We start from the raw sequence: 26,801 nt of genomic DNA, 5'->3' as shown, positions 1-26,801 counted from the left end.
GGCTGTCAAGAAGTTCATCTTAAGGAAGGGAATCAGAGAGAAAAGGCAAATTACACAAGAACAGAGCCCAAAATCAGCAGCAGCATTTCAAGGTTGTCAACATGCAATACAATCTGAAAACAGTGTGACTGGCAAAAGTCCAAACACACTGCCAGTTTATTAAATGCAAACCTGGAAAGAAAAACATCCAATAGAACATTTTCAGTCATGGATCGGCCTCCCCAGAGTCTGGACTTCAATATTGATGCAGTGTGGAATCATTATGGAAGAGAATGGACTCAAAGGCTGGAGAACTTTTCCCGAAGATGTCTTCAAGAAATGACAAGGAAACTTGCCTACAAGACCGATCGAGGTGTGTTAAAGAATAGATTTTAGATGTTAAAGATGTCCATACTAAACATTGACTTTCAGTCTTATTAGAATAAAAAAAAAAAAGTCTGTTTTTGCCTTATAGACTGTGTTTCCATATATGTTTACATATACACTGAACCTATTTCCCAATTTTTGCTAGTAAAACAGAAAGAAATGAGGGGTGGCTCAAGACCTTTCCAGGGTACTGTAAGCCCTGGACCAATGGTAAAAGATGATCATGTTCCAAATAACATGTATATGAACAATATTAGCAGATTTGTTTCTAACTCTAATCCTGTGTTAGCCCTGCTGTGTTAACCCTTGTGAACTGTCCAGGGTGTAGGCTGCCTCTCGCCCAGCTAGCTGGGAAAGGCTCCAGCCTCCCTAGTGACCCTTAACTGAATAATACAATAATATATTGCTTACATAGGAAACACAGGTCATAATGAACAAAACGAGTGGCTTATTAGTACTTATATAAATGATGTTAGTAGATTGTTTTTCAGTGAATGATGCAAAAGTATGTGTGGGTTGATCTGATCTGTATAGAGATCTGGAATATGTTGTTAAATTTGTTATGACCCCTCCCACCCCTTCTTACTATGCTAAACATGGGTGTCTCATCCAAGGTACAACTACAGGCAGTAGTCTTCACCCTGCTCATGAAGATTTCCACAAGATTTTTCTTCCTCACATTCATCTGCAATTAATCCAGTAGTGTGGTTGGGCAGTGCTATGGGGTGGCTGAAGGACAGACTCACAACTTTAATTTCATTTTGTCTCAATTTTGTTTGATTGATGTCAAAATGGGAAACTGCATCTTGTTTGTTGCATAGATAGCTAGAATGCTACTTCTGCCCTCTGTTGGTGGTTTTGTGAATAGCTGATAAAAAGTCACATGGCACACACAAACGTTAATTAAATGTTTTTTTTTATTCATCTCCTCCTTCTCGTGTGCTATTGACAAAAGATGCACCCATTACACATCATCATCAGACACTGTTGGATATCATTTATCTTGCAGACTTGTCAGAAACGATGAGAAACGTTGACATCATCATTAGGCCAAACAGTTTTTTTCTCTGTATTGGAGGTGGATACAGCATAACGTTTAGTATAAATAATAGTAGTGCAATTATACTCCATCTTAACTGAGGAGATATTTTGATAGTCTCAGCTAGTGTCTCGTTGATGCTAAACTTTGTATTGCATACAGAATTTAGGCAAGTGAAACGCAATAGGAAATGATAATTGTAAAAAATTGTGCTTTGGAAAACCAAAGAAGTATAATTGACTTTTGTATAAATTTCCTGCAATAAAAATTAAGCAACAGGAGAAGCTGAGTAGGTTTTATCGAAAGAAGGTACTGTGCTCTCTGTGTTTCATCAAGTAGAAGTTATGTATCTCAAACCCGGCCCTTCAGAAATGAATCAGGGTGTTAGTGGAAGCAACCTTAATAGTGGTCCTATGCTGTGCACCATTCTTTAAAAAAGAAAGAAAGAGGATATTACATATAAACACATGCTTTCTGAGGCGCTGATTATAGAATTGTGTACTGGTTAAAACCTGTCAGCTTTTGCTGTTATTGTGCAATCTGTTAATAATAATAGTATCTGCATATTTAATATACAGTATTTACATTTAAGCCTTTATAATGCATATGTAAGTGGTTACATAGGTCGCGCTGATTTAGTCTGAAGAGTGAACGGCTCATGTGACGCTGATCGACGCTGATCTGAAAAAGCCCTTCTGATGAAACATCAATACAATATATCATGCACATATATTAGATTATTTATATGTATGATATGTTAGCTGAATTCTGTAGCTTTAAATGACACAAGCAGTTGCATTAATGCGATTATTGAAGTGCTTACTGAGACGCATTCATTTTTGTGAGCAATGCAAGACATGAAATGGATGCAGAAAAGAGAACACTGGTGGTTGTACGCACATGAAATCTGACATGTTTTTGATTAAAGTCTATGCATATATATAATGTATATCCTGCTATGTGGGCAGAGAATAAGTAATAATGGTTATAAGACCTGGTACTAATGTAAATACATCACCAGAGGTCACCCTCATGTCCAATGATAATAAAATACTTTCCCAGGCTTGTTAGGAAGTAAACCTTTACAATCAGTTCATGTGCTCAAAGATCTTACATGTTCCTATAGAAGAGATGAAGTCTTCTCAGTTGTGTAGTGTAGTGAGTGTCCACAGCTTCTTATTCACAGAGCAACTTAATGCTGACACTATATTGACAGAGTAACAGCAAAATATTGGACATAAATAAATAAATAACCATGTTCCTGGCTGCGTAGCTTACGGTGATGCGCTTATTGTAATTTAGAGCTACAATCACCAAGCACCACGTTCAGAAGACACACTGAGGTAATATTTAACTGTTAATTGTCTACAGATGTTGTTGGAAATCATTAATCTTTCTCATTTCTAATATTTCCATTATTATTATTATTATTATTATTATTGGCGTATTTAAAAAGTTGGTTCCAACAAAAAAGAAAGGTGGTTTAGAAAGTTTTACTTTCAAACCGTCTTAATGAACATTTTGAAGTTAGTCCTAAGACAGAACCAGTTGTGGAATAACCCATGTTAAACATGGGTTATCTGTGATCAATTATTTCTGGGAGGATAAAACAATTTTACAAACTTTTTTTTTTGGGGGGGGTAGGAAAATCATGTAAATACAGTAAAATTTTGTAAAGTGTAAGTATTTAGGATATTTAGATGTGATAACAGACCTTTTCGGGTTTTGCCTCCAATCATCTGCAAACCACAGTTATTATAAGTAATCCTTCCTAAGCCAGTGTTTATACATTCATAGCTGTGACAAAGATGCATATGGACTGTCTGTGCATGTCTGTGCTTGTTATACACGTGTTCAGCATCACTGTTGTGTACAGATATGCAATCAGTGACACCGAGAGTGAGCTTACGAATTATAAACAGTAGTAACAACAGTTACAGTAAAAAGGTCAATAGAAAGAAGAACATAAAAACAGGAGCTGCAAGTAAGGGAAAGTAAGAGTCCTCTAACATAAGTGACAACATGATGCCTCTGACATTGCATTTGTGCTATAGAGAAAACATTTGGTTAAACATTTGGAATGACAACTCATCGAGAGCTGCAGAGATGGAAGACATACAAAGCTGATTTTCTGTCACCCTCTTTAAGTGACGTGTATCAGTCACAAACCCCCTGGAACCCTGTGTTGGGAGGGTGTATAGGTTTTACACTGGTAGCTTTGCTATGCTACAGGACTGTAGGCTAACTTCCTCTGAACTTTACAGGTGTGTGATGTAGCTACAGTGAGAGGCGAATCTGCCTGTGTGAGCAAACGTAGGCTGGCACACCTTTGTCAGGTGACTTCAAATGTAAAAGCAGGGAGTGAGGTACAGGTTTAAGGTCACGGTGAGAGAAAAATATGAGAAAGGGGGCAGATAGTGAGTTGTAACTGCACGGCTACACTGTTTTTCTGAAATACCAGTGCACGTGGAGCTGTAGAAATTGGCCCTGAGTGGTAGTGGGAGCAGGGAGTTTTTGCCGAGGGGGCAGCAGTAAGGTGGAGGCTCCTTCTTCTGTTGCAGCATTGATCAAATCATTCTCCTCCTTCTTCTTGTTTTCCTGTTTTTTGTGTCTTCTCTCCTTCCAGCTCACCAGCCTCCTGCTCCTTCTCTCTCACCATACTCTGCTTTTCCTCTTTTCTTTGGCCCAGGTGTGGCTGGAGAAGGTGGTGGCTAGGTTTGGAGAGACGAGGACTGCTGCTGCCCCCTGGTGGTGCCCTGGTCCCTGTGCGCTACGACTTCTTGTCCGACCCCAGCTGACAACACAAGCTGCTCCTGCAGAGGTCGAAGGGGCAAATTTCAAGAGACAGTAACGATAGCAGATCCAGAAAAGTAAAACAGACTTCATCTCACCTACATCTGAAGTAGTGCTCATTCTATCAACTCTTGAGTCTCAGAAAACTAGAATGGACACAGGAAGCAAAGGATATATTATTAATAATGCATCCGAAAGTAGTAAATCAAGCACCACCTGAGGAGTTTCTTTTTCCTCTTACCTGTTGGCTGGAGTTAGCAGAAGGTGGAGTTATCACACTTTGGTCCAGTAAGGGATTCACTGGGGCAGAACAGGGGAGGTGCGTAGCACGCCAATAAATTTCCAGGTACTCTGCAAGGTGGTCACATGCATCTTCCAGCTGATTCTCATCCAGGATGACATCAAACATCTCCTGTTGATTCAGAAAATGGTAAGAGAAGACTTATACAAAGTCCTTAAATGAAAACTTTTAAAATATCATTTAATTATATAACGTGACATACAGGTGGACACTGAGCGAGCTTGTCCCCCGCCATCATCTGGACATTGAGGTGTTTGCTTTGTGATTTCCCTCGAGATTTAATCAACCTCTGAAGAACCTGCCAGATGATTCAGACACACACACAAAAACAATGAACGAGCATGGTTTTAATTTAATTTCATACAATGAATTTATCAGTTTTAACTGCATTAGACACGCCCCTTACAGACAAAAATTGTTTAAATAACGCTTATGCGTACGTTCAGTAAGAAAGATCTGTAATCACTCATCTGCCTGCTTTCCTGTTTCCATGTCTACCTCTTTTCCATGCTGTCCGTCTCAATATTGACATCTTTACTCTAGTCCAATCATCTTCTCGCCCGCCTTATTTGAGCCAATCAGCCTCCATTCTGTGTGGTTTAAATCTACCCTCTCTTTCATTCTCCCTTTCAGACTCTCATTTGTGCAACCCGCTTCCTCCCCATCCCCCACTCAGAGTCACTCAGTGCTCTAAATCCTATCACTGCTGGGATTCTGTTCTGCCATTATGAGTCATCAAAGTCTCAGTTCCTGTTCAATTCTTCCAAATGATTTCTCCTCATTGATTTGCCTCTTTCGAGCTTCTTCAAACAAATGTTAATCTGTACGGGGAGTGTACTATTTTAAAACCTTCCGAGTTGAACTTTCTAATTCTGTTATCATTTATCCATCCAATCATTTATCCATCCATCTTCTTTCTCTCATCCTATTCAGGTTTACAGGGAGGCTGGAGCCTATCTTAGCTACTTCTGGGCGAGAGACAGGGTACAGTTCACCAGCCTGTCACAGGGCCAACACAGAGAGAGAACCATTCACACCTGTGAGTTATTTACAATAACCAATTAACCTAACTCTTAATTGCATGGACTGCTTTGGACTGCTGGAGGATGCTGGAGTACCTGGAGAGAACCATGTAACCATGTACATCATTTATCATGTAAACTTGTCTAAAACAAGGCATTTTGTGTACAATCCCGCAGATGCTGGGAAGCAGCAAATATTTAAATAATTAAAATAGTGCCACAGAGGGTTAATTAACCACTTGTTTACTCAGAATCCAGAATATGACCAGAAAGGCAGCTTTGAGGATTGTACTCTACTTTAGGTGACGAGACTTTGACGTAGACAATGATGGGAGCCAGAGAGGTTTTGAGGAGTTGTGCTGGGTGATTGATGGTGTCTGCATCCAGGACGACCAGCTGAAGAGACTTGGCCAGCTCGAAGATCCTCTCTATTTCACTCTGGACCTCAGCTGTGAATGGCAGAGAGTTGCATAAGCCACTTTTAACAGAGCTGCATCACTTATTTAAGTTTTTCTGTCATTGAAGACAGAAGAGGCATCTATTTTTAGCAGCTGCCCATCTTTATTGAGCAAAAAAAGATTAAAGACAAGTTTTTTTTGTGTGTTTTTTTTTTAAAATCTCTTACCCAGACTTGAGCGTGTGTTGGATCTCTCCATTATGGCTTTCTTGTTCAGCACTGAGCGCTTTGCCAATGACAGATCAGCGGTCACCCGGGTAATAGTGATCCTAAACAAGAAGCGTCTTATCACATCACATCCACAACTGTTCCATTTCAAAGGAGGAGACGAACTCGTGCTCTCTCTCGCTTGCAACTAAAAATAAATCATCGTCATCAAGTGTGCTTTCGAGCACGAAACGTGAAATGCAGAAACCCACAAACAGCTCGGCAGTTCAGACATAGCGTTACTGTACGCTGCTCTGCATCTGCAGAAAGCGACACAGACAGCCGTTACCCACCTGCCATCAAATCGGTGCTTTAGGAAGTCAAACAAAGCTTTCTGCATCATGTCTGTTACCTAGGAAACAGAAACGAGGAAGATAAGTGAGGGACGTTGTGAGAGAGAAAGTGCTGTGAAATATGCATTCACTCATGCACACATGTCTAGCTCTTTAGTATTTCTTGCATGTTTCACTGATTTTAGTGACACCTGACTTTAAGTGTCTGCACTAAATGAGGATTAATACAGCTGTCACACACTATAATGAAGCTGTAAACAGCTGGAAGGACAGTGACGTGATTTTTTAGCATTAAGACGAATCAGTTATAGCTTTGTAAAGAGACAGAAGAGTCGGCACAGCTAAAAATGAGCAGCATTACAGTCCTTCTTTTTTCAGTGTTAAATCACTTGGATGTCTGAGTTGCACAATGATGTTTGTGCACTGCCTGGATGAAGTGAAGCAGTCTATTTTCAAACAGTCCTGAAAAATGAATGGCCTTTGGAGTAGAGGATGAAGCTTCCACACTGAAACAGAGAGATGGGGAAAGAAGGCGAAGGAGTGGAAAGGAGGAGAGACAGTGCCGAAGAACCCCGATGAGTCGCCGAAAATAATTTGCACACGAGAGACGGAGCACAGAGAAAGAGAATGTGAGGGAATGAGAGAAAGAGGCAGCCTGGCATTCACCACTGGAGCATCCCCAAAGCACATTACCAGAGCAATGCATAAATATTTCAACACACACACACACACACACACACACACACACACACACACACACACACACACACACACACACACACACACACACACACACACACACACACAAAACAAACAGCTTGGCTCATAGCCTGCACCGCCACAGAGGAAAGAGCAGGGCGGGGAGAAAATGTTGAAGCACATGCCTCACATATTCATCCACCGAGTCATTCGAAATTGATGCATTCTGACATTATTTCGTTTTGACTGCAGTGTGTTTTCATATGTCTCAGCTGTGATGTGTGCGTGTGTGTGCGTGTCTGTTGAGTATGGGAGTATAACACATAGTGTGGCTAATGCAAAGGGGCATACATGCAGTTCTGTAGCTCTCAAATGGATCTAAGATGCCTACTGTGTGCCCTTTAATTTCATCAGGGTGGGACTGCGGCTTAGTAAAAGTGTTCATGGGATAATGGAAGCCAACCACCCCAGTTTTACTGGATCAGAAAATCCACACCAGATTAAACTGATGCTAGAAAGGGAAGCCAGAAGAGAAAAAGAGCAGAAACTAGCTGGAAATAACTCAAACATCTAAATAGGTTTAACATAGAATAGAATAGAATTCAACTTTATTGTCATTGCACATGCACAGGTACAGGGCAACGAAATGCAGTTTGCATCCATCCAGAAGTGCTTTAGCCGTGATATAGATATATTACAATATATATTAGCAATAATATAGATATGTAAGTATATTACAGAAAAACATATAGTTACAGTAAATATTATTGCTTAATTTCCTGCTTAATTTCCTAATTTTTTATTCTTTGTTAATAAAAGCAAAGTGAATTAGCTTTACATAATGGCTAATTCCCAGTTAGATTACTGCAACATTAAGTAATGCCTCAGAATAGCTTATTTGTCTTTTTCTGGAAAAGCGATATGGTACATTGCAGCTCTGTGGGTTGCACTTAGGCACACTGGTACTTTCAGCTAACTGCTTGTGTCAGCATACTAATGTGCTCATAATAACAATGCGAGTTTACTAATTATACACATTTTACAGCAGGGGCTACTATGGGACATCATTATGTTTGCAGCTAAAAAGTGAGATTTTGACCTGAGAATGGCAGCCAATGACTCATCATGAGCAGCATGAATCTCAAATTTCATAAATGTTCACGCTAGAGACAAAGTTAAAAGATGGCCAAACGACTGCTAAAACTTCACAATTTGTCAGATAGCTATTGCAGTATTTTCTTACTGGACCAAAATGCAACCCTGATCAAATGTGTTGTCCATAATAAAAATACATAAAAAAAAAACCTATCTCTAAAAAAAACATTTAATATTTAAATCAAATTAATTTACATGCATCAAAACACAAGATTAAACAGAACCAGGCCCGAATAACTGAAGAACTGTACTGATGGCTGACTCACCTCGTAGCCTTTCAGCGAAGGACCCACCAGGACCACCGGTCGCATTGAAGGGACCACATCATATGGGGGAACATGTTCAGTCTGCACAGGCCACAAGCAGACAGTGTGGAAGTCATGAAAATGAAGATATGTGGAAGTTACAGTAATACACAATCACAGAGATAGATTTTAAAGTTATAAAAATTAAATAAATTTAAATTCACTAATTGGAGCAGAGTGATACACAGATGAATACCCCAACATACCTGTTTCTGCTTCTGTTTGGCTTTGAAAACAAACAGAATGAACATTGAGCAAAGAGGAGAAAAGCTAAGTGGGTTCTTGCAATTAGTGATGAGCAGGGGCCTATCCAGTGTTTGTGAAAATGGAGTGGAGGGGGTTATGATTCCACTTAGCAAAATTGTAAGTTACTAACTGGGCTAACAAGACTAAAACATTTTTAAACAATAAAGACTAAACAGAAATGAGTAACCCCACTCTGGAAATAAACTGAAAATAATAAAACAATTTAAGAAAAAGAACAATAACAATCTGGGCTTCTTTTTTTTTTTTTTTGCATTCACTCGAGTTTTTCTTCACAATTGCACTGTTTTGTTAACTGTGTGTTATTCAGGAAGCTCTGATCCAAATTCAGCAGTGATCAAATAACTTTTGAACTTCAGTTTGATTTAAAGTAAAACACTATAGTAAAAAGATTTTTGTAAACACGTGTTTTCCCTGAAGGTAACATTTTTGCCCAGAAATAGTCCCTGTACGCAAATCTGACTCAGTAGCAGCTTGAAGGCCTGACAGACAGACATGGCAGCAGGACTCCTTCAGTCTCTCTCACCTGCAGATGGAGGGGTGGACCTCCAGCCTCCGGATGACGCGTTCCCTCCTTTCCTGTAGAGCAACATAATGCAAAGCTTCATTATGCGTGGATCCCCTACGGAGGCAATTTAGAAAGAAGGACCTCCAAACCACAGCAACATATGAGCAGAAGTAATAAAAATAACTTTACAAAGAGTGTGCTGCAGAGGAAGCTGCTAAAATTAGGACAACAGTGTCAGAAAAACAGAGAGGTCTCTCAGAGCTGCGTGATCTCTGACCTAGCTGCTGCTTTCTGCTCTTGCTTTATCCTCATGGCCTCAAGTTTGACTGGACTGGGGATGAAAGTGATGTCTGCCCCTTCCTTCACCAGCCGACCAATCCACCAGTCATTGTTGTATTTCTGTGTAAGAGTGAAAGACACCTCTTATGATGCAAGATGCGTTAACATTAATCAGAGTAAATATTTAATTTTACTTTATTTGTAAACCATGTAAAAATGCAGAATTGTAATGGCTCTCACCTCTTTTATGTGCAGAAAGTCTTTGGTTTCAAAGTTAATTGCAGCACCTTGGACTGGACAATCTTCATCAAGGGCCCCACAGTAACTCACATTGGTTCTCACTGCAAATGCTACTGATTTAGCCTGTGGACAACAATGGCAGAAAAAACCAAATAAGATCTATGGCAATATATCGAATGACCTTTTCTTTAATATTCAGCAAAATTTGTATCTGAAGATTAGTTTTAGTTCTGTAGACCCTTACACACATAAAGACTAAAGTGGTCAACTGGAACGCAAGCTTTCAGCATGACTCAGGACTTTATTGCTGTACCTTGACTTTTGACCTTGAGGCTCTCACCTTGGCTCTCTCCAGCTGCAGCTGAGCCTGGCGCTCGGCTTCACGCCGAGACGCCTCCTGGTCCTCCTCCAGGGACAGGTCGGAATCAGAGGGTCGACTAGTGTAGGAATCGGCTGAACCCTGAGTGAACGAGGAAAGGAAAGAAACAAGTCTTAAAGCAGGTGGAGAAGACATAAATCAGCCCAATAAGGTACCTGGAAGCAGCTGTTCAAAATTCCTCACGGCATAGAAAACACAGACTTAGCTCATATGTTGCGGATTCAGCTACAGATAGATCATCATCTACGTATTGACCTCCGTATTTCCCTGTTCTTTCCTTCTTATTCACCTGTTTCTGCACCTGGGTGTCTTCTTCTGCAGCTTTCCAAAGCATGTCACCCAGGGGAATATGAACACGAGTTCTGCAACACTAACAAGCAACACGACCTTGCTGTCTATTTATTCACTCAGACTGGCACACCATACATTGGCAAAAGTCCAATTTTCAACCAAGCATATAAACACAAGCATTTTGATAACACATGCTGCAATATCCAGAATTATATACAGTCTCTGGATATGATTTATAATGAAACAAAAACAACAACAACAACATAGGACTATTACCACTGGTACTGTTTTACAATTTAAAATCATACTGACAGTACTGTATAAGGTCTTGAATACAACACAGCTTCTTCAACACAGAAATAGAAATCAGGAGAATAAACTAGCTGTACTCCACAGAAGCATCCAAGGTATACGTTCAGAGGCAGGGGAACAATGTGAAAACCACACCACCAAACCTGGAGATGGAGCAATACTGGAAGAGCATATGGGAGAAGGACGCAACCCACAATGGCAATGCTCAGTGACTAGTGGATCTAAAGTGGCAGCACATATGAACAGGCTGCTAATGGATGAAACACACCCAGAATGGCTAACTGAAAACCAGACAGTCCTGATCCCCAAGGGCCCCCAGAGGGGACCGGTTTCATCCAACTATCAGCCAATAACCTGCCTTAGTACCACTTGAAAGCTCCTGTCAGGCATCATAGTGGTTAAGATGAACAGGCACATGGGTCAATACATGAGCAGGGGCACAGAAATGAATTGGCAGGAATAACAGGGGAACGAAACGCCAGCTCTTGGTAGACAAAGCAGTCGCCCAAGACTGCAAGACCAGACTGACCAACCTGTGCAGTGCCCGGATTGATTACAAGAAGGCCTATGACTCGGTGCCCCACACATGGATCCTGGAATGCCTAGAATTGTACAAGATCAACAGGACCCGTAGAGCCTTCATCAGGAACTCAATGGGGATGTGCCAACAACACTAGATGCCAATTTCAAGCCCATAGCACAAGTCACCATCAAGTGTGGGACCTATTAAGGAGATGTTCTGCCCCCACAGCTGTTCTGCATAGGCCTGAACCCCCTCAGTGAGATCATCAACAAAACTGGCTGCGGATACCGACTATGGAACGGAGCAATCATTAGCCACCTCCTGTACATGGATGACATCAAACTGTATGACAAGAGTGAACGAGACATCGATTCACTGATCCACACCACATGGATTAACAGCAATGACATCGGAATGTCGTTCGGACTGGAGAAGTGTAGACAGATGATAACAAAGAGAGGGAAGGTAGTCAGAACTGAGGGGATCAGGCTACCAGAAGGAAATATTGCAGACATTGAGGACAGCTACAAGTATCTGGGCATCCCACAGACAAATGGGAACCACAAAGAGGGTGCTAGGAAAGCTGCAACCACTAAGTACCTGCAGAGGGTCAGGCAAGTCCTGAGGAATCAGCTGAACGGTAGAACAAGATCAACACCTACGCCCTGCCTGTGATCAGGTACCCTGCTGCTGTTATAAGCAGCACCCTGAGACTGTATGCTAAGCGGAACGAAGGAGGACGGGGACTGGTGAGTGTCAGTACCATAGTCCAGGATAAGGCAGCGAACATCCACAAATACATCAGGAAGATGGGCACAACTGACCGTGTGCTCAGTGAATACCTCAGGGAGCAGAAATGCACCAAAGAGGAGCAAGAGGAGGAACCATCATCTAAGGACAGGCCCCTGCACGGTATGTACCACCAGTTATCATCTATCGTCCACCTGGGCCTTACACAGAGTTTCTCTCTGATTTCTCAGACTTTTTATCTGATTTAGCGCTCAGCTCTGATAAAAATAATTATTGTGGGTGATTTTAACATCCATGTAGATGCTAAAAACGACAGCCTCAACATTGCATTTAATCTGTTATTAGACTCAATTGGCTTCTCTCAAAATGTAAAAGAACCCACCCACCACTTGAATCACACTCTAGATCTTGTTTTAACATATGGCATAGAAACTGAACATTTAACAGTGTTTCCTGAAAACCCTCTGCTGTCTGATCATTTCCTGATAACATTTACATTTACAATAATTGATTACACAGCAATGGAGAGTAGACTTTATCAAAGTAGATGTCTTTCTGAAAGTGCTGTAACTAAGTTTAAGAATATAATCCACCCACTGTTATCATCTTCAATGCCCTGTACCAACATAGAGCAGGGCAGCTATCTGAACGCTACTCCAACAGAGGTCGATCATCTTGTTAATAATTTTACCTCCTCACTACGTACGACTCTGGATAATGTAGCTCCAGTGAAAACTAAGGCCTCAAATCCGAAGTCCCTGACTCCGTGGTATAATTCTCAAACACGTAGCCTAAAGCAGATAACTCGTAAGCTGGAGAGGAAATGGCGTGTCACAAATTTAGAGGATCATCATTTAGCCTGGAGAAATAGTTTGCTGCTTTATAAGAAAGCCCTCCGCAAAGCCAGAACATCTTACTATTCGTCACTGATTGAAGAAAATAAGAACAACCCCAGGTTTCTCTTCAGCACTGTAGCCAGGCTGACAAAAAGTCAGAGCTCTACTGAGCCAACCATCCCTTTAACGTTAACTAGTAATGACTTCATGAACTTCTTCACAAATAACATTTTTATCATTAGAGAAAAAATTACCAATAATCATCCCACAGATGTAATATTATCTACAGCTACTTTTAGTACCATTGATGTTAAGTTAGACTCTTTTTCTCCAATCGATCTTTCTGAGTTAACTTCAATAATTAATTCCTCCAAACCATCAACGTGTCTTTTAGACCCCATTCCTACAACACTGCTTAAAGAAGTCCTGCCATTAATTAATTCTTCAATCTTAAATATAATCAACCTATCTCTAATAATTGGCTATGTACCACAGGCCTTCAAGGTGGCTGTAGTTAAACCCTTACTTAAAAAGCAATCTCTAGACCCAGCTGTCTTAGCTAATTATAGGCCAATCTCCAACCTTCCTTTCATATCAAAAATCATTGAAAGAGTAGTTGTCAAACAGCTAACAGATCATCTGCAGAGGAATGGCTTATTTGAAGAGTTTCAGTCAGGTTTCAGAGCTCATCACAGCACAGAAACAGCTTTAGTGAAGGTTACAAATGATCTTCTTATGGCCTCTGACAGTGGACTCATCTCTGTGCTTGTCCTGCTAGACCTTAGTGCAGCGTTCGATACTGTTGATCATAATATCCTATTAGAGCGATTGGAACATGCTGTAGGTATTACAGGTACTGCGCTGCAGTGGTTTGTATCATATCTATCTAATAGACTCCAATTTGTTCAAGTAAATGAAGAGTCCTCTTCACACACTAAGGTCTATTATGGTGTTCCTCAGGGTTCAGTGCTAGGACCAATTCTGTTTACATTATACATGCTTCCCCTAGGCAGCATCATTAGAAGACATAGCATAAATTTTCACTGCTATGCAGATGATACGCAGCTCTATCTATCCATGAAGCCAGGTAACACACACCAATTAGTTAAACTGCAGGAATGTCTTAAAGACATAAAGACCTGGATGGCCGCTAACTTTCTGCTTCTTAATTCAGATAAAACTGAGGTTATTGTACTCGGCCCTGAAAATCTTAGAAATATGGTATCTAACCAGATTCTTACTCTGGATGGCATTACCTTGGCCTCCAGTAATGCTGTGAGGAACCTTGGAGTCATTTTTGACCAGGACATGTCCTTCAAGGCACATATTAAACAAATATGTAAGACTGCTTTCTTCCATTTGCGCAACATCTCTAAAATTAGAAATATCCTGTCTCAGAGTGATGCTGAAAAACTAGTTCATGCCTTCATTACTTCCAGGCTGGACTACTGTAATTCTTTATTATCAGGATGTCCTAAAAACTCGCTGAAAAGTCTTCAGCTGATCCAAAATGCTGCAGCAAGAGTCCTGACAGGGACTAGAAAGAGAGAGCATATTTCTCCTGTTTTGGCTTCCCTTCATTGGCTTCCTGTTAAATCCAGAATTGAATTCAAAATCCTGCTCCTCACTTACAAGGTCTTAAATAATCAGGCCTCATCTTATCTTAATGACCTTGTAGTACCATATCACCCTATTAGAGCACTTCGCTCTCGCTCTGCAGGCCTACTTGTTGTCCCTAGGGTATTTAAAAGTAGAATGGGAGGGAGAGCCTTCAGTTTTCAGGCCCCTCTTCTGTGGAACCAGCTTCCAGTTTGGATTTGGGAGACAGACACTATCTCTACTTTCAAGATTAGGCTTAAAACTTTCCTTTTTGCTAAAGCATATAGTTAGGGCTGGACCAGGTGACCCTGAATCCTCCCTTAGTTATGCTGCAATAGATGTAGGCTGCCGGGGATTCCCATGATGCATCGAGTTTTTCCTTTCCAGTCACCTTCTCACTCACTATGTGTTAATAGACCTCTCTGCATCGAATCATATCTGTTATTAATCTCTGTCTCTCTTCCACAGCATGTCTTTATCCTGTTTTCCTTCTCTCACCCCAACCGGTCGCAGCAGATGGCCCCGCCCCTCCCTGAGCCTGGTTCTGCCGGAGGTTTCTTCCTGTTAAAAGGGAGTTTTTCCTTCCCACTGTCGCCAAAGTGCTTGCTCATAGGGGGTCATATGATATGATTGTTGGGTTTTTCTCTGTATTTAATATTGTGCTATCTACTGTACAATATAAAGCGCCTTGAGGCGACTTTTGTTGTGATTTGGCGCTATATAAATAAAATTGAATTGAATTGAATTGAACCAGCAGATAAAGGAAGTGGCTGACATCCAGGTCCTACCAGTGGCTGGACAAAGCTGGACTGAAAGACAGCACAGAGGCACTAATCATGGCAGCACAGGAACAAGCTCTGAGCACAAGATCCAGAGGCTGGGGTCTATCACACCAGGCAAGACCCCAGGTGCAGGCTGTGTAAAGATGCCTCCTAAGATAATCCAGCACATAACAGCAGGATGTAAGATGCTAGCAGGCAGGGCATACATGGAACACCATAACCAAGTGGCCAACATAGTATACAGAAACATCTGTGCCGAATGTGGCCTGGAAGTCCCTAGGTCAAAATGGGAGACGCCCCCTAGGGTCGTGGAGAATGGCCGAGCTAAGATCCTGTGGGACTTCCAGACACAGACGGACAAAATGTTGGTGGCTAACCAACAAGCAGTGGAAGACAGCCATAGTGATAGACGTAGCAATACCGAATGACAGCAACATCAGGAAGAAGAAACACGAGAATCTAGAGAAGTACCAAGGGCTCAGAGAAGAGCTTGAGAAGATGTGGAGGGTGAAGGTAACAGTGGTCCTACTGGTAATCGGAGCAATTTGTGCAGTGGCTCCAGCAGATCCCAAGAACAACATCTGAGATCTCTGTTCAGAAGAGCGCAGTCCTAGCAAACAGCAACTGTGAAGGACCCTCAAGCTTCCAAGCCTATAGTAGAGGACCCAAGCTTGAAGGATAGATCGCAGGGGAGATAGGGGAATTTTATGTATATATATTTTAAAAAGTGCTTAAATGTCAGTCAATCATTTCTCAAGGACATCAATTCTTAAAATGCCACAGTTTTATCATTAAAAATGAATTAGTAAATCCGGCACAGACAGATACAGATTATGTAAATAAAACTCAGAATGCTCACTCCATAAACTCCACACTCATCCTTTCACTCCAAGCCTCCTGGTGGCTGCAGTCCCAGCTGGATGTAAGGCTGGAAGACTCCTCACATACCAAACAGGAGTATCCACATAAGACAGCTAAATATAGCTCCAGAACAACGTCATCCTTCATTTACCTTTTGTCTCCCACCTGCCTCATCCCTCTTTCCACCTCTGTCCCCCCTCACCCAGCCCAGAAAAAAACAAACAGAAAAATATTTTAGCTGAATCCAGCACAGAGTTTTGTGGATATCATTTGAATATCAAAGCCTGCCAGAAGCAGAACAGAATCTGAAGTGTCTGCCAGCACAAGAAACAAAACCTAATTAAAGTCCATAAAATTCTACAGATAGATGGGGAGGATATTTATTCTAAAGTTCAGACAGAGTCTCATTAGCACACACAGCATACACAGTGCACACACACACACACTAACTGTACTGTTGTTGTCTAATTTAACTGCTTTGATTTGCTGAAGAAGGGCTGCACAACAGTCATTTTCTCTTTGTCACTGTCCAGATCTTTGCATAGACATAATATCAACTGTCTGCTGTCCAGGCATTTTCTTTTGCATCACACAAAACTTGTAAAAATATACATGGCAGAAGTTGAGAATCTCACATTAAACCTATCTTTTAATAGTATGGGGAGCCTCTGGGGTGTTTTGCTTCTGTCTTTCTAACTACTTCTCATTCTCTTTCTTCCTCAGTGCCTTCCAACTATTCATATGTACCCAATTAGTATGTAGAGAATCGTCTACACAGCCTCAAAGGCAAGTGTGATACATCCCATGGTGCAGTGCCAATGAAAGCCAGTCACAGAAGAATTTCACAGACTTTTGCCTCTATTGCAATTCTGTCAGTGAAGAAATAAGAAAGCTGGAACTTTGGAAATAAGCTTTTGCCAGCTATTATGGGAACAGATGCTGATATGCATGTACCAATTCCAACTCATCAGTATGGGTAAGCATATTAAAGGGCATGAGTTTTAAAAAAAACCCTTTACATTTTAAGCTTTAGTGTCAATGTGACAGCATAATGGCTTTGTTGCTTCACAGCTGGATGCTAGTTTAATGTCCAGTGTACAGACTTACACCTGGATTTCAGTCCTTCTGCTCCTAATACTCTAGATAGGTTAAATGCAGATAATGAATCTTGATCCTGATTTTTAAATAAACTGTTAAGTGATCTAATGTATGACATAGCCATGGTTGTAATCCCTCATATTTATGCATCCTTCAATCCATATTTATAACAAACCGAATATATTGCGAGATCAGAAAAAAAATCATGAATATATTTCACTACTTATTCCATGCTCTGACAAACTCTGTCTCACTGTAAAAAAATACAAAATAAATAAATCCTTGTTCTGATTGCACAATAATAGGACCAAGAGTGGAATCTAACACAATCACAGACACACAGATCAGTCTCAGTGTTGGAACAGCTTTACTGTACCGTGCAAACTCACACCTCACTCTGTTTTCTGACTGACCTGACCCTTAAAAAGATAGACCTGCTCACAGTGCAGCTGACAGTTATCAGCAAAGAGGGTGTCAAGAGAAATCCCCCAGATGTTACGGACGGGAACGTGTGATAATGACACAGCAGCAGTTGTAGATTCTTACCAGCAGAGGGAAGCATGCACATGACAAAACAAGTTTCCTTGCTCATGAACCAGCTGTTAGAGCCATGGCAGTCTGTGCAAAATAAGATACATATTTATGCAGATGTATAAATACACATTATTCCATTAATTGTTCAGTATATATCAAAGTACTGTTATGTTTTTTATTTCAGAAATGATAGCTCAGTCTTTTATTTTTGAATTCCACAGTGAAGTGTTGAAGCTGCTGCTGCATTTTTACAATAATGTCATGAAACATTATTGTAGACAATATCGAAAACAGACCCACAAACGGGTCTGGGGTATAATATTTATTGGTATGAATGACCTTATAAACAGACAAGCCATAAATAAATGGGTCATAAGTCATATTATTCATCAGACAGGCCGCCCACTGAACTACTAGTTAAAAGCACCGCTGCAAAGTAATGGAGTTGAGATAAACAGACAGACTGTGTGTTTACAGTTCAGTGTGTGTAAAGAAGAAAAGAGGGAGGGAGGGACGAGAGGACAAGTAGGGGCTATGCTGGAAAAGTGAATGAAGTGAACAGACTTCTGCTGAGAAAAGAGTGAGAGGGTTGGGGAGAAGAAGAAGAGGGAAAAAAGCAGAATGAAGACGCCTCTGAGCAGAGCGATGGAGGACTCGTAGATGAAGAGGCTGGAATCGCATGCAGAGTGGTTAAATAAGTGGGAGGGTTAACAGCGTACCTTGTTGCAGATGAGTCCTGTAGCGCTCGAGTCGGAGGCAGACATGATGCTCCTGCCAGCGCTTTCTTCCCCCCATTGCAATGAAAAAGCGGAACCCTCCTCCCCTCAGCCCGTGGTAACAGTGGGGAGAGAGGGAGGTGCGCTCTGCCTAAGTGCTTCACAACCACTGCTGTGCTGCCTCAACAGTCATTTCCTATACAAAATTGATGCCCTGACTGCAGCACTGTTGTGTACACGCCCGCATGCTGGTATTGTATAGTTTCTTGCTTTAGCTGCCAGTCAGACTTCATGTAATAAATTAAAAAAAAAAAAAAAGATCTTTTCTCTGTTCAGCGTTGCTCTCCCTTGGGTTGCCCTACTCTGCCACAAATCTCATGCAGCCCTCTCCAGCATCATATTCACAACCCTTTCAGGTTTTTCCATACCTCCCTCTTATGTAAGTTCCTGTATTAAGAGATCCTGAAAAAGATACACATATATCTATATAAAATCAACAACTACATTGCTGGAGTGGTGTTTACTCTCACTGTGCAGTGCATAATTTTTTACTGGGCACAGGGAGAACTTCTAAAAATAAAGCAGAACAAAGGATAAGCTTGTAAGCCTCGATAAGTAAAAATAACAATGGCTGAGCAAAGGAAAGCTTAAAAATAGTCTCTGATTGTCATTCCTCTGCCAATTGGTATCTTCCCTTATTGCACAGGAAAAGCAAAATGAATAAAACTCAGAAATGCAGAGGATGTAAAGCCGTTGATGAAAGAGAGGCAAACATGTGGATGCAGAAACAGGAAGAGAAGGCGAGAGGGGCGAGTAGGGTAGGGCTTGCCTGCTTGCCCTGCCCTGCACCATCCTCCTGACAGGAAGGTGATGCATGAGTCTACAAAACAGAATTGCATCGGTGAGTCAGCAAGCAGCCATCTAGAGTCCATCAGATGTCTTAATAAGCCAGAAAGAGATGTCTCTGTTGCAGAAGAAAGTCTCGTTCCTGGCGAGCCAGGCCTGGATCCCTGCTCTTTACGTTGCCCCAGGCACTGAAGACCCTGATTTGGGGTCCATTGTGCTGGCAGCATGCATGCTCTCTCACCCTCATTGAACCTTCGCTGCTTAAGAATGAAGAAAGTGCACTCTGCCAAGGCTTTTAGGAAAAAAATGCCCTGGGGCTATATTTCTGTGTGGCTTTTTACAAGCAGGGAAGCATATACCATATTAACACACACACGCGCACACACATAGAGACACACACATTATTAAAGTTATTGCAATAACTCTCCGATCCCTCAGCAGAGAAGATATGGTAGCTATATTTCCATCATTAGGGCTGTGGGTAAAACAGCCTCTGAGTAATGGCACCATACAATCATAAAGGGAGAGAGAGTTAGAAGGAATGAAAAAGAAGAGAGAAAAAGAGGGCTAGAAACAAACAAAGGCTAATAGGAACTACATAGAAACAGAAAGAGAACAAACATGCGAGTTTTCAATACATTTTTAAGTCTGGTTGCTACTGTAGATTCTTAGAGCTCTATATTTTCAAGCAAAATGGGTGGAGGTAGATTAAGAGAATAAGATGACAGGAAATTGTGGGAGAAATGAAAAAACACAGAGATTTTTGAAGGAAACAGGCAGGGAAGAACACGGTCAGACTAGAACAGGAAGACAAGATTAAGAGAATATGTCTCTTTTTTTTGTTATTAATTTGCTGTTCAGGTGCTCTAAATATAGCTCTCCTGTCCTCACACTCCTCCCAACAGTGACTGGGCCTGGCAGCGGTGGGGAGATAGCCGAGGACTGTTTAAGTTAAAGTTCAGTGAGTTTTGATGAATTCCTTAAAGAAAGAGTAAAGCAGATTTGAGAATGGCTCAGCTACATTCACTGAAGCCAGACAGACAATCTGAATATGAATGAGCCAATATGGAAAACAACAGCAGGGATCTGTATAACTGTACATGTACATGTGCGCTGTCTCTGCAGTAAAGGTGGGTTTATCTATATTGTATATATTTTTAATATTGTGGTGCAGTTGTACCTTATAATAGCAATTTTGTTCAGATTTCACACAAGCCAATGAAGACAAAAAATGAAACGCATTTAGAGAAAGACAGAAACTCTGGCAAAGTGTACATTTTTAAGTAATTTTATATTTGTATATACGGTTTGTTTATCTTGAAGCAGGTGTCAAAAAATATAATAATATGGTTTTGGTAGTGATAGAAGAGGGTTTAAAAAAAATTCTTTGAGGGCGTAGTGTGACGGTTCACACATTTCGCCTGACAAGTAAAAGATCCTCTGTTAAGTCCTGGGAGGAGACACAAATCCTTTGGATCCCTTTTATCAGGAAGGGCACTCAGTGTAAAAGTCTGCGTAATCAAATATGCGGAGCTACCTGCTGCGGTGACCCCATTGTGAATATAGAAGCACTGAAAGTAGTTTTATCAGTGGCATCCAAGTATCCAAGTACTGAATCCAAAAAAGGCAAAAAACAAAACAAAACCCATAGTTAAATATTAGATTTTAAACCAGCTCAGTGAAGATCAAATAGTTTTTGACCACAAGCAGATCTTTATTTGATACTTTCGGACGCCGTTACTTTCTATGATTATCTGTCTCTCTTTTTTCCAACCATACTCTTGTTCTGTAAAAAATGTGAGAAGCCCTGTGCCATCTGGGCTTTAAAAAAACAGCTCCAGATCTTAACGACAAATATGGAGATTAACATGCTGGAACTCTGCAGTCAACCGCTCATCTTTCTGGCCTTGTAACTCATGAAAAGGCACCTTACTTTCTGTGAGAAGTGTTAGCTGAGGCAGCAGTACAGGGAAAGGTGGATCATTCAGAGCCAGAGAGAAATGCAACCAGAGTAGGGCAGAGTGGATCAATATGAGAGGCACCCAGATTGATACTCCATACTGTCCTTTGCAGCTCCACCCTCCTCCTGCTCTAATGTTACCCCAGAATACTTTATCCCAGTCTTTAATGAGCCTCTGGAAAACCCTGCAGCCTATGAGGACACACTGATAAACAGCTGTTCTCTCAACACTAACTCCACTCTTTAAGGAGACCTAAGGAGTGAATACACCTTGCATTTGTCAGCTGCACAGATAAGTGCTGCGAATGCAACACTGACGATGTAAATATGTGACTAGTCATGGATGGGTTGTCAGTGAAGCTGGCATACAGTAGAAGAAGACGCAGCGAGCGTAGCCAGGAATATCTTTCATCCATGCTGACAACTTGGCCTTGCCGGCTACACTGTGCATCGTTAGACTTTCATCCCCACGGGGATCCCTCAACCTGACTTCACTAAACTGCTTCAAAGCGCAGAGAGGCTGGAGCTAACCCACATAAAGCTGTGTACCGACGGTGCAGCGCAGAATTAAACAGAACCGCATCCTTCATTAAGTCAGATGTGTTTGTTAAAAGATGACCTGATTTAGGCTTTAGATTTGAGTTGTGCCTAATTGGTGTGTCTTGTTTAGTGCACCGAGCTAACTGGGGGGGATTTCAGACTTATCAATATGTAATGGTGGCCTACATACTCACGCAATCCAGCTTTACATTGAAAAAAAAGTGTTCTCTCTCACGTTTAAGTCTCAAAACTATTCAGTGACTACACGGTGTAGGTGAGGAAAGATGTAAGTTAACAAAAGCGAATTAGATAGATACAGATGGATTTTCTAGATTAAACCAGTCCTATGGATACATGAAAGCACATTGTAGGCTATTGTCTTTTCGTTTATCAAGATAATAATGAGAACACCGGTGCACAGATTCTGGAGAGGACCTCAAAGAAGCTGGAACTGGAACCTTTGTGGTCCCCTCAACATTGCTGGTTCATCAAATTTAATCAAGGCTTTGCACACTGATGCACCAGCACACACACACACACATATACGTGCACGCACAAACACACACAAAGCACTTGGCTCCTCGCGGGACAGGCTTTTAGTGCTCTGTCTCATGCAGTATTTAATTGACCCCACACAGGAAGCCTAGCGGTCCCAAATGCACTCCTTCCCCCCACCAGCAGAGAAAGAAACGTTTGCGAGCATGCCCACAGCTTCCCACCAATGCTCCTCTTTCACACAACTGCACTAAATGCCATTTTCTGCTTTAGTGCAAAATTTCCAGTGAAATGTGAGTGCTGAGGGTGAGGAATCTGGATATCCATCAGATCTGTTCACAGCGGTCAAATGGAGATCAAAATTCAGTCTTCCCCCACTTTAACAACTGCAAACAACTCCACTCTTCAAACTTTCAATCAAAATTTAATGAGGAAAGATTTTTCCATTCTCTTCAAAGTCAGCCAAAATCTTTTATCATCTGAAAATCAGACCTACTGTGAGGTCTGAGCAATTTGAGGCAAGGAATTTTGATGTAGAAGAGATAGCGCCATACTTACTCAGATAGAGGTAGGAGAGCAACACTCCCCGTCTCTCTTGCTTGCTCTCTCTGTGCTAGGCAGTCATGGTGTGCTCTCTCTCTTGTGTAACACTGAAGTGTACTGTAGCGTGCTTGTAAGCAGACTATCCCTCTCTCTTTCTTTACAGCCCCCCTCCTCTCCTATTCTCCACCACTCAGTACACAACCCTTCTCTACGTCAGTGAGGCTCTCTATGCTCCACATAGCATCCTCTCTCCTCCTCCTTAGTCTACCCTTCATCTCTACCTTGCCTGTCCAATGGGACTTTGTATCAAAAGCGCATGCTGGGTTCTGTCAGAACTCCACCATGATGCTTAAGGTGACTATGTGATGCAGCATCGGGTGGCACTGAGTCTTAAAGCAACAACCAAGGTAAAAATGACTGGGATCCCTAGACACTTCAGAGGCACTCGAAGGGAAAAGCTGGAGTCATATTTAATTATACCATATCTGATTTTCTTGTAATTTCACAAGTTTTTAACAAAAATACCATTGCCAGAATTATTTGGGCACCCCATCTCACGCTTGTACATAGTCGATGAGCAAGTAATTCCAAAATTAAGTGTTGTTGTGAAGTTCTTCCAAGAAAAAAAACATTTCTGGATATCTGGTGATCACTGCCAAATTTGTATCATTAGAGTTGTGATGAAAACTGATGACATAAATAGGCACCCAAATACCACCATGTGTTGTAACTACATCCTTCTGTACGTTTTCTTATCTGCTTATCCAACTATTCCACCTGTCACAGGGCACAAGTGGGATACACCCCAAGCAGACATCTTTAAAATCACATATTAGCCCAACAAGCAGAACCTTCTTGCAGGGCTAACTGTATAGAGCACAGAGACAAAACCTCCAAGGTGGGAAAAAAATCAAGCATTTCTACAGTCCTGTCACATTTTTCAGCCACTCTGGATTTCAACATGTCAAAAGCTAAAAGATTAAAGAAGGGAGAAAGTCTGATGGTGATGAGAGGGATATGGGGGGCGATGTTCGACATGTGGAGGCGTCCCCGGTGTAGCCTGTGGTTCGCAGAGTGTGTTTTGTAGACGTCATGGATGGCTGTACTCTGACAGCTGCTCGGCTGGTGAGTGTGTGTGTTTTATGGGATGTGGGAGGTCTGCACAAACCACCCAAACATCTTAAGAGGAGACAGGTTCATTCATTTGTGCTCACCACACCTTGCACCTTGCGTCTATGTAAAAAAGCAGCAGATATGTAAAAGCCAAGTAGTCTCACACATGAAGGAGGACCATGGTTGGCTAGACAATCTCCAACAAGACTGAGATTCATAATTCATAGGCTAGGTTGCAGAAAATAGTGAAACAGGAGGAGGAAAAAAAACAGAAGAGGGACACAGAGAAGGCATCCATTTTCATTCTGTGAATAAAAATATGAATGAATGAATGAATGAATGAAGGTTTGGAAGTTAAACAAAGGGAGAAAGGGAGGAGAGAAAGAGAAAGAGAGGAGCTTTAGGAGCTGCACCCAAGCATTGAGTGCAGATGTCTGTCAGTCTGTCCCATATGAAGCGCCTCTGTGGGCAGAGCTGCTGCTGGTGCATTATGGATGAGGAGCTATTTTAAGGCACTGGGGATGCTGCATTTTGATTTTTGAGTGGAGGGAAGATGACTCCTTGCTGCCAAATCCTTTCATGAGGTTTATACAGTACTTGATGGGTTCAGACAAGCAGGTACAGAATGTGTTCCAGCACACCAAGAGGAGGGAGGAGACAAACAGACTGGAATGTTATTGAAGTGAGCGAGAGTGTCACCACGCAGTGCTTCACACAGACAGTGTACTTCTTGCAGTGGCGAGCCGCGCACACGTACCTTACATAATCTCCGGTGAGGCTGTTCACTGAGAAGTTAACAAGCAGTGCACTGAGAAGTTGGTTCAAAGTGGTTCAAATATAATCACGAAAAAAAAAAGTAAAAAAAAGAAAAAAGAAGAAGAAGAGGGATTTCAGAAGTATACTGTGATACTCATAATGTAAACCATAACGACAGATGTGCATGCAGCTACAGTTTGTTTTTTGTAACCTCTAGTACTTCACTCTCAAATTAAAATTTGAAAGAGCCTTATTCCAAATAAAAGTTTTCTCTATACAAGAGAAAAGGTAATAGTTAAATATGTATAAAAATGAATTTCTTTTCCCATTTTATTCATTGAAAAACGCTGTAAGCTGCTTTTTTTTTTTCAGATAGAAAAAAACAGAATCAATATCTAAGATCTGATTTTGCAATACATTGAGTGCCGAACATTTTGCATAGCATATGTATTTTTTGGGATGAGTGCCAAAAAGTACTCAGCATGATGACAGAGAGACTTTTAGCACTTCATCGTAATGCAGAGGGACTGAGCGGACCTCCAGTAGTTTGCTTCCAGACACACAATGAAGCAGATGATGGACCTTTCCCAGCCAGCTGGCTGACAGTATGGTCAGAATTATGTATCCTGACTTTTCAGTCACCTCTAAGTCCAGACCCCCTGGGTGAGATGCAGATGGATTTCCTAATATCGTTTGGTGAATCATCTCACTAGTAAGCTGCAGGTATATATTGATCTGTCTTTGTGAAATGCAACCTCCAGGAAAGACGAGCTTTCAGAGCACCATGGTAACCTTTGATTAAATTAGGCATAAAACATCACAAAATGAAACAACCTAAATAAGTGCAGATTGCTGCAGATGCAACATTATTACATTGATAATTTAGCAGAAATCTGATTTTTGTGTTTTCTATAAAGCACCTAAAGCAGATTAGATTATCAACAGAGAATCATTTCATTTGTATATATTAACATTGTCACTAATTCAGGCTTTGCAATATTATCTGCAGAAGTAACTTCGCCTGTGTTTCTCTCCCTCAACATTACTAAGTAAATAAAATACTGATAGCCATCATATTCGGCCTTAGCGTTGTCACTCTGATTTAGGCACTGAATTACATCACATCCTCTGATGAATGACTGGAGTCCTCTCACATTATAAACAAGCATGAAGATTCTAAAGGAGGCAAAGACACAGCCACACAGTTTAACTGATCGTTAATTACCACACTCATTCACAAATGTATGACACAGATTATGATCTAAATTGCTTTTGTTTATCCTGCAGTATTAAAACAGTTATTACCTCATTTTCCATAAAGTGGGACTATAAAGACACACGCAGTTCATCTGTTGCGCCAGCTGACCAGTTTTGTTGTTTTGGGTGAAATGACTATCACGAACATTTCAAAGCTCATCTGTCTCTAATTCCAGCTGGCAAAGAGTGCCATGCACGTCAAAGCTTTTCCACTCCAAACTGAAAGATTCCCAGCGTGGTCAGCGTGTCTAATTTAATTATCAGCATCCCAGAAAGGACCTGCTACTACTACCTTCGCCCCCCTTACAGGTCTGCATGGTACTGTAAATGCACTGCACGCAGGTTGGTTTCAAACTCCTTCCAGCACAAAAAACAGTCCAAATTTTCCTCAGTTACCTCGACAACATAAAGGTAAAGAAAAGAAGAGGGAAAAACTGAAAGCCCACCTCGTTCAGCAGAAAGACGCTTGAATTGGTCAGGGACATCCGCAGATAACAGCAGTCTCGGTCACCACAGCCCAACTTGGGTGAAAAAGCCACAAGGCATCAAGTAAAGGCAGAGCACCGCGCCTCGTCGAAACATTTCCACAGCCCGAGAAAACTCAGCTGTGATAACGCTTCATTTGGATGCGATGCTCCCACGGCATCTGCGCTGTAAAATCTCTAGTTTCTGGATTCACGGC

The 26,801-nt window shown here is 41.4% G+C and overlaps 1 protein-coding gene across 3 annotated transcripts; it reads right to left on the bottom strand.

Annotated features, from left to right (window-relative positions):
- Nucleotides 1-1,265: 1,265 nt before the first annotated feature.
- Nucleotides 1,266-26,801, bottom strand: cacnb3b (calcium channel, voltage-dependent, beta 3b). 3 transcript variants are annotated; one of them, XM_063463569.1, is made up of 14 exons: nucleotides 26,566-26,801; nucleotides 10,269-10,388; nucleotides 9,929-10,051; nucleotides 9,687-9,808; nucleotides 9,428-9,480; nucleotides 8,844-8,863; nucleotides 8,599-8,679; nucleotides 6,479-6,537; nucleotides 6,147-6,247; nucleotides 5,819-5,970; nucleotides 4,702-4,797; nucleotides 4,440-4,610; nucleotides 4,297-4,344; nucleotides 1,266-4,218 (listed from the first exon to the last, which is right to left on the bottom strand). In XM_063463569.1, the coding sequence occupies exons 1-13, from the start codon at nucleotides 26,602-26,604 to the stop codon at nucleotides 4,315-4,317; spliced, it is 1,167 nt and encodes a 388-aa protein (XP_063319639.1). In that variant the 5' UTR covers nucleotides 26,605-26,801; the 3' UTR covers nucleotides 1,266-4,218; nucleotides 4,297-4,314. The 3 variants fall into 3 exon arrangements, with proteins under 3 accessions (XP_063319639.1, XP_063319638.1, XP_063319637.1); XM_063463568.1 differs by lacking the exon at nucleotides 26,566-26,801 and adding an exon at nucleotides 18,613-18,713 and having other exon boundaries at nucleotides 4,301-4,344; XM_063463567.1 differs by lacking the exon at nucleotides 26,566-26,801 and adding an exon at nucleotides 18,613-18,712.

This window comes from Pelmatolapia mariae, linkage group LG20, assembly GCF_036321145.2.
Source record: "Pelmatolapia mariae isolate MD_Pm_ZW linkage group LG20, Pm_UMD_F_2, whole genome shotgun sequence".
Lineage (NCBI taxonomy): Eukaryota > Metazoa > Chordata > Actinopteri > Cichliformes > Cichlidae > Pelmatolapia > Pelmatolapia mariae.
This window is presented reverse-complemented; position numbering and strand designations above follow the sequence as displayed.

Coding starts and splice junctions, on each gene's coding strand:
- cacnb3b (XM_063463568.1), bottom strand. CDS start 18,657: ATGTCTGCCTCCGACTCGAGCGCTACAGGACTCATCTGCAACAAG. Junction 9,809..9,928: donor ACTTTCTGCACATAAAAGAG/GTGAGAGCCATT, acceptor ACTCTTACACAG/AAATACAACAATGACTGGTG. Junction 4,798..5,818: donor TCAAAGTCTCGTCACCTAAA/GTAGAGTACAAT, acceptor ATCATCTGGCAG/GTTCTTCAGAGGTTGATTAA.